Source organism: Lagopus leucura, unplaced genomic scaffold, assembly GCF_019238085.1.
Source record: "Lagopus leucura isolate 7727_CA_CO unplaced genomic scaffold, USGS_WTPT01 Super-Scaffold_100159, whole genome shotgun sequence".
In the NCBI taxonomy this organism is placed as follows: Eukaryota; Metazoa; Chordata; class Aves; order Galliformes; family Phasianidae; genus Lagopus; species Lagopus leucura.
Window position 1 is genome coordinate 34,575,073 of NW_024962335.1, and position 18,623 is coordinate 34,593,695.

Sequence of the window (18,623 nt, forward strand, 5' to 3'; positions counted from 1 at the left end):
AGCTCCTTAAACTGCAGTTTGCTCAGTGTGCCCTAAAATATAATTTTAGGGTGGTCTTTTCCTCTAAAACCAAGCTGTTCAACTGTAATTAGATATACATGGGACTTTCTAACTTCATCAATATAATTATTAAGCTTTACATAAATCTTACTATTTTAAACATAATTTTCTACATAGACACATGACAATCAATTTTATTGTTGCTTGTTTCCTTTAATAACATGAGTGTAAACTTGTCTAGGATATAGATATTTCTTCTTATATCTAGTGAAGAAAGTGAGAAACTCTGAGACATCAACAAATATAAAAGAGAAAGAACAATCCTGACTACTGCTGAAAATGTTTGCTTTCCTAAGCAATGCGCCTGAGCAAGGTAAGTCAAGGAAACATCTTGTTGATGTAGTCATTTGATTTATGTTCAGGAGTAGCAGTTTTATGAAGAGAGTACACAGGATGAAGAAACAAAAAGTTTGTTTTTAATTATAATTCTAACTTCTAAAGCTTTAAAAATCTTTTGTATATCTCTGTGCAATGTACATTAAATGTCCGTATTAAAAAAAGCAAATGATGTAAATGATAAATATGTGTGGGCATAATAAAGCAAGTGAAGGTGGACAGTACAAATTGACCATAACTGCAATTCATGAACAGTTGGTGGTTGCATTTGTGCTTTCCTTAGTAGTAGTAGAGTGGATCTGTCAGTGCATCACACAGCAATTAAGTTTTAAAAAGAATTCTAATGGTAGTAGGAGGTAGTGGTACTAGTCTAGGAGGGCTTCAGAAACATTTCAAGTTATTGTGAGAAGATTGAAGTGAAAGCAAAGCATAAATAATTGGATGATCAGATGTTTGAGTTAATGGAAGTTTTGGAGCCTTACATTATTAATGGGCATTTTTCTTTGAGGAAGTAAACAGTGCGTGTTAAATTGTTTTATTCCAGTATTAGGAGTATATCGTAAAAAACAATCTAGAATTTAACAGGAAAAAATGAATACAGTTTTTATGAAAACAACTAGATCTGGGGCAATTAAATAAATGCTATCATTAAATCTTTTATGATATTATAACATTTAAATCAGTTTTACTAAGGCTGGTCAAAGTCAGGGCAGAGGTCACGTAAGCTGCAGTGAATCTTCTCTCTTAAATTAGGGTAAGCGTATTGTTTTTGTTAGGCGTTATTCTGAGTCAGATTTTGTACCAAAATATGCTCAAACAGATTTGAACATGTAATGAGACCTGTGAGTGTGCAATTCTTACCCAAAGAGACAGTGGAAATATGTTTAATTGTTGAGAGTGAAATTATAGCTGAATGATTCTGAAACTTACTCTTTGTTCTGTAAAAGAATCAGGCCAGGAAATACAATTCATTTTAAAAAAGCTGTTTGTTCCACAACAAGGGTGGTGACTGTATTTTACAGGCCACCTTGGACAGTAGCGTATTTTATTTGCCTAGACATTGTTCTTCCTCTCTGTATGGGTTGGTAGTGACCTTTCCTACTTCTGCAGCACCCTGCTCCAGGAGCCACAGTACAAAAGCAAAGGAAGATGAGATAAGAGCAGAGAATAACAGGAATCAGCCAGACACCCAGAGCTGCAGCTTCCCAAACAGGAGCTTCATTGTCTGAAGTATAATTCCTGCCACTGTAACCTTTGGTTTCATTTAAGTGTTGTTTGCTGCTGTTCAGATGAGGAGGAGTGGGCATGCGGGATAACACCTCTGCAGATTTAGGTATCAAAGTTGAGTGTATAGTCCTTCTGTCTGAGCCAGTGAATAGTCTAGTATTTCCTGAAGTTGTGCTTGTCCTCTTAGCCAAATGGTTATCCAGCAGAGAAGTTGATTCCCTGGAATATGTGCTGCCTTTTGTTTTTACAGCCATCAGGCTTGTGCTGGAGGTGATGGTAGAAGATGGAGCTTGGAGTAGAAGTGAACTTGACGTAACATTACTATGCTGGCATCTTTCCCACTCAGAGGTCTTTGTGCTGTTTTGCCTTTCGTATTTATTCTGTGAGGTGTAAGTACTTGGCCCCTTGAATTTCAGTCTTTCAAAAATAAGAAGGTCTGGATCAATCCCTATTAAATCATAAACAATATTAGTTTATGTGATAAAAGCTCATCTGCGTACAAGAGAAGAAGAGAATCCATTTGACCAGCAGCTCTAGGGTGATTGTGCTCCTGAGGGCTCATGCATCCAGGTGCTACCAGTTGAGGAGACTGGGATCCAGGGGCAGATGCTGGGTGTCTGAGCCAAGCTACTGGAGCTTTAAGACAGTTCGTATATGAATTAAATATATATTTATATATACACATTGTCATATATATATGTATATACACATATATATATTAAATATACATACACGCATATTAAACTGTATATTCTCACTATATATACATATGTATATTTTCAGTAGCAGTTCTCTATGTGGCTGCACGGCATGGAGGACAAGGCTCTTGGTACTGCCTTTATGTGTCTGCTTTATGCATCTCACTGTGTTACCTATGTGGATAGCTGTGTATGTATGTATATGTACACATGTGATATACTTGTATGTGTGGTCAATATGCATGTTCTGAATGGGAACAGATTTTTAGCCATGCTATTGTGTGAATCTAGGGGCACAGAGCAGCAACAGCCTCTCCTCTCTCTGTCAGATCTTACATGGTACTTTTCTTTAACAAGAGTATTCGTTAAATATTCAAAGAACAAATCTTGGCAGCAGGGTGAACCTTCAAGGTTCTTTCTCAAATGCTGAATGAAAGAAAGAGTGGGGAAGTATCCCAAAAAGTATGAACATTAAAGAAAAAAAAGTATTACACATTTTTATCATTTTGTGTTGTTACAAAAGGTCTTTTAGCAACTTACTATATATATACATATTGCTGTGTTTTCTGCCTTTATGCACACAATATTTGATTACCTGTTGTGATGTTGTACAAAACAACGTTGATTCTAGCCTTTAGTATGCAACTTTCCAGTGCTGGGCAAGACACGTGCAAGCAATTCATATTTTCATTAGTAGCTCCATGGTAGAACACTGCTAGATTACAGGAAACTATAATACAAAAAGAACAAAGCTGGATTTATCAGCACTATAACTGTTGTATTTTCCATGTTATTACAAGGGCTTCTCTGAAAGTAATGCCTCCTAATTTGTTGGCCCATAACATCAGAGGATGTTAGTGATGTGGCAGTTGCTATGTGACTGATGACCGCAGAGGGGCAGTCTGACAAAATGGTGTCTGACATGGAAGGGGGTATGAAGCAAAGGTGTAGAATTGAATTCTTCCATGCAGAAAAAGTGGCACACAATCATCACACTGTAACACACCCTGTATGTTTATGGAGACCAAACAATGGATGTTAGCTTGGTGAGGCAGTATTGGTTTGTCTTGGTAGTGGTGACAGCAATGCAAAAGACAAGCCACATTCCAGACAGCCAAGTACAGCTCTCCTACCATTAAGTGAGGAGTTTCTTGGCCAGCTGATCCATGTCAATTGGCAGATTACAACCATGGAATCATGTATGGAACTAAATATTGGCTTCAGTGCATTGGAACCTGTGGTGGTAATTTTGGAGCATCACAGTTTGCACCATGTGGGTCCCACAAACGCTCACACAAGAAATAGAGTCTTGGCTGGACTGTCTTTCCATACCCACTGTACAGATTTAGCATGTTCTGAATTCCATGTGTTTGTGAAGATGGACTGCATGTGAAATATTTTCCTAGCAATCACACTGTCACAGCAGCTGTGAAACAGTGGGCCAACTCCACTAGTGCAGATTTCTACACAGGCTCTTGCTGGCAAAAATGCATAGCTAGTGGTGGTGACTAAGCTGAAAAACAGTGTTTTGTAGTTGAGCATTTGCTCTAGGAAATAGTGTTATTGTACTCTTTATATCTGTTGTAATCGCTATGGAAATAAGTAAGAAGCATTACTTTCAGAGTGACCTACATGCGTTATTTAGCATTAAAAGAAACATTAATACTGACTAGTTGCACAGTACATAAAGTCTGTGATTCTCTCATTATCATGCAAACTTCTTAAGCACCCACATGTAAAAGTAGAACAACTTTAACTATATTCATATTTTATACCTAGAGAAGATGAAAAGGATAGCCAAATGAATTCTAAATGAATTCTCAGAATAAATAAAACCATATGCTGTAGCCTGCAGTCCTCTCTTATCTTTCCTTTATATCTTTATTGCAGTGATTGGACTATTTCTGAAAGTAAAGCTGTCAGTACAAGTTTGAGGTGTTGGCTCTTGTGCAATTGATACCTGTCTACTTGAGACTGGAGAGCAAACATTTCTTTCCTCAGACTATTAAACAACCATCAGATGGCGTATCCTGAACTACAATATGTAACTGGCATCCTGCCTTGCTTTATCTTGTCTGGCTTTGGGCTATTTATTTCTGTGAATATAATATTTTAAACAATTCATCATCTGTATTTGGAGACTGGCTTCTCTCTTACCACCTGAGGAAAGTGTCACTGGGAACTAATTTTCAGAACTATGTAAATACCTGAATGCTAGTGGTTTAAGATCGCTGAAAGCATGAAAATGGAGGTTTAGGAGTCAGTTTAATTAAACGCTCTTGAAAATGTTATATTATGTGCTCATAGAGATGCTTCAATACTCAAGGTAAATGTTATACTCAAAGTCAAAATATCAAGTCAAAAGTTGAATTTATTTTATATCACTGTGCTTGGAGTAGGATCAGTGTTAATTTTTGTCACATGAAGGTTTTTTTGTTTGTTTTTAATATTATAAAATCATTCTAGTTGCAGGGTAATGATGTCAAGACAATAATGGAAAAGCTTTATTTTACATGAATTGTTAAGAAACTACCTAGCTTTAAAATATTTTCCATTTACTTTGGTATTTATTGTAAATGTTGCCTTGCATTTATAAGTAATGATACCAACTTGTAATATTCATGTAGTGAAAAAGTAATGCAACTCTTTCCTCTTTCCACAGTATGTGTAACTAAAAAACTAACCCTATCTTATCGACAAATGAGAAGAAGAAAGAACATGCTCTCTACCCACCCTTGCAATCTTTTCTGTATTTGCTGTGTTTTTTCAGTTAGTAATCTAAATACTGCATTGAATAACCCGGTAAACACAACTGGAAAATATTTTTCCATCATAATGAACATATCAGATGTCAGAGATGAACACTGTTTTCAAAAGATGTGTGATCCATGTGATTTAAAATTTGCAATCAAAATGCACTGTGTCTGAAAAATACAAATTCAGCAGCTTTCTGGAATACTGAATGTATATTGTACTATGTTTTTTACCTATTTGCATGAAGTATTCAAAGTTGTCTGCATATCTCAAACAAAAATACTTGCAAGAACAACTAGAATCCTAAGCTGTAATGAATAGCGAGTAAAGTCATTACTTGATATTGAATGTAAGTCAAAGGGGTTAAACAACAGTTTTTCTTTCACTGAGACCATGTTCTATCTCTAACTAGGCTTCATCAGTTTCCAGTTATGAAAATAGCAGCTGAGCTTAGAGAAGGCTTTTACAAAACTAGAATTGGTACAAAAAAGTTATGGCTATTTATAGCAATAGAAGAACAGTGCCTGCCAGAAACAGAATAATTTAAAAGGATTACACAAACTCTGACTCTATTATGTACCAATTAGTTTACATTTTTCTTTAAAAGATTACAAGCACAATGTAGTGTTCAGAAAACATCTGTAGCCAGTACACCTTGATGTACTTCCTGAGAACTATAGACATTTACACAAATAGACAAAAAAGAATATAAAAATATAGACATATAGATTAAAAAAAAAAAAAAAGAATATAAAAACAGTTCTAGTCATCAGTAAACATTTTGTATCACTTTTAGTATGAACTCACAATAAAAATAACAAAGGCCTTCAAATATTTCTATGAAGTGTCTGTGTAGTAGTTGCTTTTCTGTGATACCTTTTGCTGAAAGAATGTTAAACACTCTGGAAACACTAAAAATAGAATATTATGAATAGTATCTTTTTTTTAAAAATCAAAATATCCTGATGCTTGCTCAGAGTGATTTTTTTTTTTTCCCAGCAGAAAACTGTTCTTCACTTTCCTTGTATGTTATAGCAACGTATAACTTTGCTTTGAAACCCAAGTACTTAGTGTTCTGGATTTTGTTGAAGAATTGACATTTTGTACTATCTGTATGTTTTATGCTTGTTTTTCAGTATGATACATGAACATAGTGTAGGTTTGGTGATATATTGCAAGGACATAAATTCTTAGTTAAAAAAATAGAAGATAAATGAAAATACATGAATTTGTTTTAAGGTAAGAGTGAGATTTCAAATCCTTTTCTATCTTCAAAGTTTGATCAAAGTTCTGTTGTTGTTAGAAAATCATATTTTTAGCACTACATAATTCCAGAAGTTTTTCATCATGATTAGTATACCTGCTTTATGAAAATATCATTAATATTAAAAAGAAAAAACACATAGCTTCTGAAAAAATTGGCTTTTGAGGAAGTATTCTGAGTATTCTGAGGAAGTATTTTGAGGAAGTATTGGTAAATGCGTTAGATTTTATTGCATAAAATTGAGTAAGAATAGTAAATCGCAAACCTATTTTTGGGGTGAGAAAAAATAGTTCTTTGGTCAGGAAAAATACGTAAAAAGCATGCTATAAGATATTTCACATCACCTTGAGGAGGTACAAGCCAACTATGCCATTGTCTGTTTTTAAATTATTTCAAAATTTGTATTTATCTTCTATGATTACCTTTCAGTAACTGTACTATTACTGAGAATCCAGCAAATAAGACTGTCTTATCAATTGTCAATATCTCTTGAAGTCTTAATTAGGACATTTATTGACATCTGTGGTAGGCTACATCTGTCTCTTTTGGACTGTATGGAAATTACAATCTGATTTAAAGCATGTTTATGAAATGCCATCTGATATCTCCATACTTCAGTTAAGGTTATAACAAATCTGCACTTGACTGTGAAAGGTTATAAAAACAAGACTCCAATTACCGTCACTTACCTTCATTACGTACTTCATCTCATATTTTATGACCAAAAAGGTTATTGTCCAAAAAGGAAAAAATGTTACTAAAATTTTTATAATTATTCTTTATTCACCTTATTTAAAACAGAAGTTGGCTCCAGAGTATATTTCTACTGTAGGAATTGAAAGAAGATCTAAACATAACAGACTTGTGTGAAGATTCTATCCCCTGCCCCTCGCAGCCATTCTCACTAGTTTCCATAACATTCATGCACTGGGATCATAAAAGGGAAGATTAATTAGATGAAATATGGTGTGAACACAGAGCAGGAGAGTGTTCTTTCCTCTCAAAGAAATGAATACCGTTGTATCTCAGAGATGGCTAAGTAGTGTGATCCCTCCCTTCCACAAACCATGTCCTCATCTACCAAGGAAGAACCCTATTGTAATCGGTGTCCATTTACAGTGGAGTAGAATTTTTCTGTACTTCTGTTCTTGTTTTCATGTATGCCACAGTCTTTATAATAAACACTCACCATTCCTCTGAAGGCAGCAGGTTCTGCTGCACTGCTGGGAGGAGACTTCTGTGTAAATCTTCAGCACCTGGGCTCCTCTCTTCTCTGATTCCTGCAGGTCGATCAGAAGACCAGGAAAGCGTCGGATCCAGCAGTTCTTGTAAAACATGGTGGGTGTGCAGAGAGAATCTGACTCCACTGCCAATCCCAGAAGCAACAGCACCTCTGATATTGCCACCAGCAGAACCATCTCTTCTGTGTAATTGGCTTAGTGAGTGTGCTTTCTCCTTCATGGAAGTGCTGAAGTTTGGACCAGCTTTTTAAGAGACATTATCTTGAGTCATAAGGACGCTATCAATTCTGCCAGGGGAAGAAGTCAAGACAAGTTTTTTTTCAAACAATTCTGGTGATGTTTGGCCCGCTGTCAAGGGAAGCAGTCATTTTATGAGCTACATGTGATTATAATAATAATTACTATTTTTCTCTGCATTATTTGGAGAAAGTTTTTGAGAGACAACAGGCTTGTGCATGTGCTGCTTGTAGTCATTCAGAGATCTTGCTTCTGTAATCTGAAGTTTGTAGTAAGTCCTTCTAAGACCAAACTATGCAGACAGCCTTAGTGTGTGACAAATAATGGTAAGCACAGTATTCCGTTTCACCTCAGCTCTGAAAGTATGCAGCCCTATCATTTGAGAGCAGGTGGGTCTGCTACTTAGTTCATCCTCACTGCTACTCTCAGTACAGAAAGAACAGCTCCACTTAGTTTCTTAATGCATTTTGAATTATCTGGTTCTTGCAAATTTAGTTTCCTTCTTGAGTAACAAACTGAAGCATCTAATAATGTCTACCAGCCAGAGGTGAAAATTTATTCTTCTCCACTCAACTTCTGTTGTAAAAGTGGAATGGTTTTATTTGCAAAGATCTAGCAATAGATAACTATGTCTAGAGAGGGCTGTAACCTACAGAATCAGAACTGCAGAGGTTAGAAGATCATCAAGTCCAACACTCTGCTAAAGGAGGCTTCCTATAGTAGGTCACACAGGTAGGTGCCCAGACAGGTCTTGAATATCTCCAAAGAAGGAGACTCCACAACCTCTCTGGGTGACCTGTTCCAGTGCTCTGTCATCCTCACTGTAAAGAAGTTCTTCTATATATTTGCGTGGAACTTTCTGTGTTCCAGCTTTTGGGCATTGCTTCTTGTCCTATTACTATACACCACTAAAAAGAGTCTGGACTTGTGCAATTGACTCCTGCACTGTAGATATTTATAAGCACTGGTCGTATTCCTTCTCAGTCTTCTTTAAGTTGAACAAACGCAGGTTTTCAGCTTTTCCTCAAATAGGAGATGCTGCAAGCCCCTTAACATCTTTGTCACTATCCACTGGACTCTCTAGGAGATACCTGTATTTTTAGAACTGGGGAGCCCAGAACCTGACATAGTATTCCAGATCTGGCCTCATCATGGCAGAGTAGAGGGGGAGCACCTCCTTCAACCTGTTCAACTTACTCTTTTTAATGCAACCCAGAATAAAATTGGACTTCTTGGCTACAAGGTCATGAATGGCTTGTGGCTAACCTGTTATCCACCAGGTCCTTCTCTGCAGAGCTACTCATCAGCAGACAGCTCATTAACCTATAATTATTTCTCCTCAGGTGTAGGACTCTTGCTTTTGTTGAACCTCATGAGTTTCCTCTCCACCCAAATCTTCAATCTGTCTAGGTCCTGCTGAATGACAGCACAGCCTTCTGGAACGTCAGCCACTCCTCCCAGCTTCATATAACCAGCAAACTGCTGAGGGTGGGCTCTATTCCATCATCCTGATCACTGACAAACAAAACCGGACCCAGTACTGACCCCTAGGGTCAGTTACAGGACCCATTAGTTACAGGACTCCAGCTAGACTCTATGCCACTGATCACAACTCTATGAACTCTTCCAGTCAGCTAATCCTCAACCTATCTCACTGTTCACTCATCTATCCTGTACTTTCTAAACTTCATTACAAGGATACTGTGGGAGACAGTGTCAAATGTCTTGCTGAAGTCAAAGTACACAACACCTACTGCTCTCTCCCCATCTATTCAGGCAGCCAAGACATCAGAGAAGGCTACCAGGTTGCTCAAGCATGATTTCCCCCTGTTGAATCCATACTCCTGAAAACCTCCTTCTTTTCCAATTGTTTGGGGATAGTATCCAGAGCAAATTCCGTCATCTTTCTAGGGACAGAGGAGAGGCTGACTGGCCTGTAGTTTCCCAAATCATCCTCTACATTTGTCTGCAGACTAGAGAAGTAATTGCAGTCCTGCCTTTAATCTTTCACACATTTAAGAATACTGAATGGTTTGCACTGTCAAAATAACATGTAACATCTAACATGTTTATAGTAACTAAAAATGCAGGTTAAAACTCCAGCTTACTGGAGTGTATTCTAGGAAATACTGACTTCTAAAAGTATTTATTTATTGCTTGTTTATATTAATCAGGTGGTTCAAACTTAATTGATAAGAGACTATGTCAAAAACAGTTAAGCAGTTTTGTGATGGATGACTTCAAGAAGGTTTCATAATAGCAGGTAACTGATTAAGAGAAGACTGAGATGGGAATCTTATCCATGCTTATTGATATCCAAAGGGCAGGTGTCAAGAGGATGGACCCAAGATCTTTTCAGTGGTGCCCAGCAACAGGACAAGGAGCAGCAGGCACAAACTAGAACACAGGAGGTTCCATATGAACATGAGGAGAAACTTCCTTACTTTGAGTGTGACTGAGCACTGCAACAAGCTGCCCAAAGATGTTGTGGAGACTCCTTCCCTGAAGATCTTCAAAGCCCACCTGGATACTTTCTTGTGTAACCTGCTGTAGGGAACCAGCTTTAGCAGAGAAGTTGGAATAGGCAATCTCTAGATAGAATCTTCCAGCTCCTACAATTCTGTGATTCAGTGTGATTCTGTAATTTTTCTGCTTACGTTAAAGCTTGGAAGAAGCCTGTGAGAGTGTAAGAAACTACAGATGGCATAGAGGAAGGCAACTTTTCAAGCACCTGATCTGAAACCTGAAACTCCTGTGCATATTGTTTCTTAAAAGGATGCAATCTGATCTTTGGTTCCCACTGCCGTGTGCAACATAACATAACATACAGAAAGGATTTAAAATGCTACAATACACGTGTTCACATACACTCACATAGAAGTGCTGACAGAATTAGGCAGAAATACAGTTTTCTACCATAAAGATCATGTGTGAAACAGACAACAGTGTTTTAGACAGGAATTTTTTTCTTCAAGATTAGCACTGTCCTGTGAGATGCATAGAGAGTTTCAAGGTCATTTTAATTCTTTAGGCATTACTGCTAGCATTTGTTTTGCAAAACAGATCCCCCATTTTGGAAATGAGACAGCTTGTACAGAGTTTTATTCTTTACAGAGCTCCTTAAAAGGTAAGGAGCTCAGCACAGGTTAACTCCTGTTGACCAGATAGCAAGATCAAAGGATTTATTTCTTCAGCTAAAATACTGGCTATGATTATAATGTATATGTAGGTCACCCCAAAAGTAATGCCACCTATTTATTTCTATGGAAACTATGACAAATACAGAGAGCACAGTAACACTGTCTGGTTCAGCAAATTTTCAGCTACAGAACACTGTCTTGCAGTGTAGTCATTAACTATGCATTTTCACCAGCAACGAACAAGAGCCAGCATACTGTGCTTGTAACCATCTGCATCCATCTACCAGCAGAGGTGACCCGCTGTCACTGTCACTACTGCTGAAATGCACCACAAACCACCTCACTGTGTTCACATCAACTGTTTGGTCTCCATAAACATTCAGCAAGCATCAATAAATACCAGTGGGTGCCATTTTTCCACATGGAGGAATTCCGTTCCACACCTTTGTTTCATAGGCACTTCCATACCAGACATCATTTTGTCCGACTGCCGCTTTGCTGCCATCTGTTGCATGGCAACAATGTGTAACTGAATATTGGTGGGAAGGTTTAGCCTCTACTTTCATACACCAACATCCATCTCTGATGTTGTGGACTAACACAGTAAAATGGAAGACATTACATTCTGAGAAGCCTTCATATTATAATGTTCTCATACAGACTATGTCTATTGTGAGAGCATTAATTAAATCGTTAAAAGGAGCCTAAGTAATTATTTAGGCATCTGTCTTAAAATGAGCTTTTGGCATTTCTGTTATTTTACTTGTTGTTGTGATTTATTTATCTGTAGTCTGTTGTGCATTATTTTTGTTTTTATCTCTGCCTGAACATCATTATTAAAAACCTTGAACAGGTTTCAATATACTTTTTTGCAGTCAGTGAAATGCAAAGAGGTGATTGTAAGCATCTGCCACTGTCACGAGAATCACTGAATGTATTTTTCTGAGATACATTTTGGTTTAAGCTTTCCAAATATTCCAGCGCACCGCTTGAAATGAGACACACTTTTTTGAAAATATGCTTGTATTGTGGTTTTACCTCCAGCATTTAGTATGAATTTTGTCTGTAAGACTGATATACAGTAATATTCATTCTTGACTGCTTTCTTTGCTCCAACTCTTCTCAAAGAAGACAAGAGTTTCTGAATAATATAGTTCTGAATAATATGGGGAAATGTAGAACATAAAGATTAAACTCATAGTAAAGAAGCATTTTTATTGGGTAAAGCTGAATATGTCTTTAGTTCACTGAACTGAATTAGACTACTTGTATGACAAAAAAATTGATATAATAGGTAACTTTAACAGTAATGGTGTATATATTTATGGTTACTAAATATTGTGATGACTCATCATCTGCTTTTATATAAGTGTGATGCCTTGCAAATTATATATGTAGATATACTTCTTCCTTTTTAGGAAAAGATAATTAATTAAAGACTAGCCTTGTGCCCTATTTCAGTTAGAAGGACTTGAAATATACAATTTCTTCAGTTTCAATGATGCTGTCTCTAGACATTAGGATAAAGTGTAACGCTGGATATGAAACATGCCTGAACATCTAATCATATTTCAGACTGTTCATTAAGTCTTTATCTGGCATCACATTTTGATTAAAGGAACAAATACTCAAATATCTGCTGTTGCCTTTGATGCAGTCACCGAACACGGTTAAGTGAGAGTACTCCTTGTGTTTAACTATGTTGTTTTCAAGATTGAGATTTGGTAACCAGTCAAGTTGTGTATAGATTTATGTATCTGCAATATATTTTATATTTGTATTTAGTTTGCCACTGCTTGGCAATAGACATGTTGCTAGTCTTTCTCAGTACCTTCCCATTTTTATCCTGTTCCACTGCCTGCTTCAACTAAGCAGCTATTTTCTACCTCATTACTCAAAACTCTTTCTCCTTTCTCTGTTTCTGACTAAATTATGAGAGCAGGAACAGCTGCACTTGTTTAAAGGATCATAAAGATATTGAAATAAATAGATAAATTACGTAGACAACATTCTTTCAAAACTGAAAAGTATTTTCTGTTAAAGCTCAAAGTCTTCTGCCACCTTACCCAAATTTTCACTTTGACTTTTGGATGGAAAATGCATATTTGATACTGAAATTTAGTTAAAACTTTTCGTAAGAAGTAGATATCTGAATCTTACCTGCAAACTAGTAACCGACTGTTCCATGTGCTCTGAAAGGAGGGATCAAGAGACTTTTGCTGTTAGTAAGGAGTCTCCGGTATCAAGCCAGATATCATGCTATTTGTAATTCTTTTCACCATTCTTCTCAAATTTCTTCCTGGAAAACAAACTGTCATTTACCTGTTTTCTGTAAGAATACAGATGCATTTGCAGGTCTTTCAGTAAAAGAGATACAAGTGTACCTGGCACAAAGGAGACGAATGATATTTCTTGTTATAAAAAGAAACAGCACCTGAAGAGTTCCACCTCAGCTGGCAGGAATAGTGGCACAATCCAAAAGCTTACTAGTACAAAGGAGTCATCAGACATTAACTCTTTTTTTGCCAGATTTATATAAAAGTAGACAACTTTTCCACCTGTAGTTTCAAATATATATATGCTTTTTTATTTAGCTTATATGGAATATATGTTTCTAGTACTTAGAATATGTAAAGACCAAAAAAGATCTCTATGGTTCAGGGAAGCGTTCCTGAAAGTGATCAAAAGTGCCAAGGCTTTGATTCTGTAGTCAGGTCAGCCAATCTTAAATTATAGAGCACAAATAGTTTGGCTTTGTTCACAATTGCCCTCTGGCTGCTCAGAGGGAACAGATGAACAGTAGATGTCTCCTTGTGGCTTTGTGGCATTACACTTTTTTTCTGCTTGAAGTGCTATGATAGAAAGTGTTGCACCTTGCTCTTTCCCAACCAGCACTAGGTCCTTTCTTGGAAAGTTTCCCATTTTCTGCTCTGTCAGTGCTGGTTAAACCAGAGGTGCATGAGAGATGGATGCATCCATCGTGTAGATGCAGACTAGACAACAGAGAACAGGTGGGCCTCATGTCCGGGCCTTCTCTGTAGAAAGTTATGGGAGAGAAGCAAGAGATGCTCTTAATGCCCATATGCAGCCAAGAATCACTCCTTGATGCTGCCATGTTGATACACAATGTAGAAAATACGTAGAAAATTATTCTTGCAAACACAGACCCAGCCTCTTTCACGCTTAGGAACTGACCACTGCTAAATATAGAAACCAGTATATAAATATTCTCTACTGCAGCTGAAGTCATACACATTAGCTTAAATTTTGCTGCGGTGACGTGCATCAGAGCAGGTAAGACTGCACTGGGCAAGGGAACTCAAGTAAAAGACTGACCAAAAAAGCAGAGCTGACACCTTGTGGCAGTATTCAAGGTACTTACCATGAGTCATCAGCCATTTGCTTCATTTGCTACAGAGACTAGCTTCGAGCAGGTAAAACTGTGGTGGGCAAGGGATCTGGAATGAAGAAAAGTGACCAAAAAAGCTCTTTTTTTAGGCTTTTTTGGAGCCATTGACAGTGCTGTGCCTGGGCTAGCAGCTGGCAGCTTGTGGGCAGGCTCCTGACTCACCAGGGGTGGAGCTGACACTGCCTGCTCTTTATCTCTGGAGCTTGACCTTGACCCATTTGTTGTGTGGATAAAAAGAGACCAGGGACACACAACACAAGCTAGAAGGTGTGGAAAGCTGCTCTGATCACCTAGGGTGGAGGTAGTCAGTGTGTGAGGGCCACTAGCACTTCATTGCCCATTCATTAAGGCAGCAGTGGGGAGCAGAGGCTGTGTCTTGTGTCAGCAAGGGTGGGTGCTCTTGTCTTTTTCTCAGGTGACTGGCTCTCCTGTTTACAGGCCCTGACACCACCCCTTCAGTCATGGTCCTCACCAGGAAACGTGCTTCCCATGCAAAGACTGTGGCAACCCAGACAGAGGGTCTGCTTAATAATGTGGCGGTTCAGGTCTCTGGCTGCCAGGAGTGCCTCAGCCTGCTGCTGCCGGGGGAGGATGGGAAGGATGCCACCTGTATGCGGTGTGAGCAGCTGGATGAGCTGCTCAACCTGGTGGTGGAGCTTAGGGAGGAGGTAGGTAGACTGCGGACCATCAGAGAGTGCGAGCGAGAGATTGACTGGTGGAGTGACTCTCTGCGAGAAAGGCGCAGAGATTGCACTACCCAGACGGAGGGAACAATGGACCCTATCTCTCATTGTAGTCAAACAGGGAGAGACAGCTTGAGAGAAGATGAGGAATGGCAGCTGGTCTCATCCCAGCGTCGCAGGCAACCCCCAAGTTCTCGACCTACCTCGGTTCCCCTGATCCCTCTCTGTAATAGGTATGAAACCCTGAAACCAGAGGGAGTGGTGACTGATGATAATGTGGGAGCACTGCCACCAAGCTTGCCTAAGGTGAGGCGGTCAGCTCTGCGTTTAAAGACTGCCTCCTCCAAGAAAGAAAGGAGAGTGGTAGTTGTAGGTGACTCTCTTCTGAGAGGAACAGAGGGTCCAATATGTCGGCCTGACCCTACCCGTAGGGAGGTGTGCTGCCTTCCTGCAGCCCGGGTCAGGGATATTTCTAGAAAACTCCCCAGCCTTATCCGCCCCTCTGATTATTACCCTCTATTGATAGTTCAGGCCGGCAGTGATGAGATCCCTGTTAGAAGCATGAGGATTATAAAAAATGATTTTAGGAGACTGGGGAAGTTAGTTGATGGAGCGGGCATACAAGTAGTGTTTGCCAGCATTCCCTTGGTGGCAGGGATGAATGCTGAGATGACCAGGAAAAGCCATCTTATAAATGCATGGCTGAGAGGCTGGTGCAAGTGCAAAAATTTTGGATTCTTTGATCATGGGGTGGTCTACTCGGCATCTGGCCTGAGGTCTGCTGATGGGAATTGCTTGTCTCCAAAAGGGAGACGGATACTTGCCCAGGAGCTGGCGGGACTTGTAGAGAGGGCTTTAAACTAGATAGGAAGGGGGAGGGGGATAAAGCCAGGCCTGCTAGAGAGCAGCCTGGGGAAGTGGTAATGGGATTAGGTGAGAGGCGAGGGGCTCAGCTGAGGTGCGTCTACACTAATGCACGCAGCATGGGCAACAAACAAGAAGAGTTGGAAGCCATTGTGCAGCAGGCAAACTATGACCTAGTTGCCATAACGGAAACGTGGTGGGATTGCTCCCACGATTGGAGTGCTGCAATCGATGGCTATAAACTCTTCAGGAAAGATAGGCAAGGAAGGCGGGGTGGCGGTGTAGCTCTCTATGTTAGGGAATGCTTTTACGCTACTGAGATTATGACTGGGGACGATAACGTTGAATCCCTATGGGTAAAGATCAGAGGAAGGGCTGACAAGACAGGCACCCTGGTGGGCGTCTGTTATAGACCCCCAAATCAAGATGAAGAAACAGACGAGGTATTCTATAAGCAGCTGGCACAAGCTGCACAGTCGCCTGCCCTTGTCCTCATGGGGGACTTTAACTTCCCTGACGTATGCTGGGAGTACAGCACAGCACAGAGGAAGCAGTCTGGGAGGTTTCTGGAATGCGTAGAGGACAACTTCCTGATACAGCTGGTCAGAGAGCCCACGAGAGGAACTGCCCCACTAGACCTGCTGTTCACAAACAGGGAAGGTTTGGTGGGAGATGTGGAGGTTGGAGGCTGTCTTGGACAGAGTGATCATGAAATGATAGACTTCGTGATTCATGGTGGAGCCTGGAGGGGGAATAGTAATACTGCTACCTTGGACTTCAGGAGGGCGGACTTTGAATTGTTCAGGGGACTAATAGGGGGAGTCCCCTGGCATTCAGTCTTAGCAAGCAAAGGGGTTCAAGAGAGCTGGTTGCTATTCAAGAAGGAAGTCTTAAGGGCGCAGGAGCAGGCAGTCCCCCTGAGCTGCAAAATGAGCCGGCGGGGAAGAAGACCGGCGTGGATGAATAGGGAGCTATTCCTGAGGCTCCGGGAGAAAAAGAGAATCTACCGCCTGTGGAAAGAGGGACAGGCCACTCAAAATGAATACAGGGAAGTTGTTAGGATGTGTAGAGGTGAAATCAGAAAGGCAAAAGCCCAGCTTGAATTTAACCTAGCTGCTGGTGTGAAAAGGAATAAGAAACTCTTTTATAAATACATTAACAGTAAGAGGAGGACAAAGGAGAATATCCACTCTTTGCTGGATGAGGCTGGGAATGTGACCACTGAGGATAAGGAAAAGGCGGAGGTTCTGAATGCCTTCTTTACGTCTGTCTTTAAAAGTCAGACCAGTTATCCTCAGGATACCCCTCTCTCTGACCTGGTAATCTCGGTTGGGGAGCACACCAACCCCCCGTGATTCTGAAAGAAACAGTCAGAGACCTACTGCTCCAGCTGGACTGTCACAAGTCGATGGGGCCAGATGAGATCCACCCGAGAGTGCTGAGGGAACTGGCGGAGGTGATAGCCGAGCCGCTTTCCATCATCTGTCAGCGCTCCTTGTTGACTGGTGAGGTCCCAGAAGACTGGAGGCTTGCCAATGTGACTCCCATTTATAAGAAAGGTCGTAAGGAGGATCCGGGGAACTACAGGCCTGTCAGCCTGACCTCGGTGCCAGGGAAGGTTATGGAGCAGATCGTCTTGAGGGAGATCATGCGGCATGTGCGGGGTGACCGGGGGATCAGGCCTAGCCAGCATGGGTTCATGAAGGGCAGGTCCTGTTTGACCAACCTGATCTCCTTCTATGATCTAGTGACCCATCTGGTGGATGAAGGAAAGGCTGTTGATGTGGTCTACCTAGACTTCAGCAAAGCCTTTGACACTGTCTCCCACAGCATTCTCCTGCAGAAGCTGGCAGCCAGAGGCTTGGATGGGTACACTCTTGGCTGGGTAAGGAGCTGGCTGGAGGGCCGGGCACAGAGAGTGGTGGTGAATGGAGTTAAATCCAGCTGGCGACCGGTCGTGAGTGGTGTTCCGCAGGGGTCGGTGCTGGGGCCTGTCCTCTTCAATATCTTTATTGATGACCTCGATGAGGGCATCGAGTGCACCCTCAGTAAATTCGCAGATGACACCAAATTGGCTGGAAGTGTGGATCTGCCTGGGGGTAGCGAGGCCCTACAAAGGGATCTGGACAGGCTGGAGAGCTGGGCTGGAGCCAATGGGATGAGTTTCAACAAGGCCAAATGCCGGGTCCTGCACTTTGGCCACAACAACCCCAGGCGACGCTACAGGCTTGGGGCGGTGTGGCTGGAGGACTGCGTAGAGGAAATGGACCTGGGGGTATTGATTGATGCTCGGCTGAACATGAGCCGACAGTGTGCCCAGGTGGCCAAGAAGGCCAATGGCATCCTGGCTTGCATCAGAAACAGTGTTGCAAGCAGGAGCAGAGAGGTGATTGTTCCCCTATATTCAGCACTAGTGAGGCCGCACCTCGAGTACTGTGTTCAGTTTTGGGCCCCTCACTGCAAGAAAGACATTGAGGCCCTGGAACGTGTTCAAAGGAGGGCAACAAAGCTGGTGAGGGGTCTGGAACACAGGCCACATGAGGAGAGGCTGAAGGAGCTGGGAATGTTCAGCCTGGAGAAGAGGAGGCTCAGGGGAGACCTCATTGCTCTCTATAACTTCCTGAAGGGAGGTTGTAGTGAGCTGGGGGTCGGCCTCTTGTCTCGTGTCATTAGTGATAGGACCAGGGGGAATGATTTCAAGCTACGGCAG

General features: G+C 40.7%; 1 protein-coding gene across 2 annotated transcripts; it reads right to left on the bottom strand.

The window, feature by feature from the left end:
- Positions 1–293: 293 nt before the first annotated feature.
- Positions 294–14,484, bottom strand: MANSC4 (MANSC domain containing 4). 2 transcript variants are annotated; one of them, XM_042890174.1, is made up of 5 exons: positions 14,340–14,484; positions 13,118–13,256; positions 7,529–7,867; positions 2,917–3,051; positions 294–2,071 (listed from the first exon to the last, which is right to left on the bottom strand). In XM_042890174.1, exons 3-5 carry the CDS (start codon positions 7,755–7,757, stop codon positions 1,413–1,415), a joined length of 1,023 nt encoding a protein of 340 aa, XP_042746108.1. In that variant the 5' UTR covers positions 7,758–7,867; positions 13,118–13,256; positions 14,340–14,484; the 3' UTR covers positions 294–1,412. The 2 variants fall into 2 exon arrangements, with proteins under 2 accessions (XP_042746108.1, XP_042746109.1); XM_042890175.1 differs by having other exon boundaries at positions 7,529–7,928.
- Positions 14,485–18,623: the final 4,139 nt, after the last annotated feature.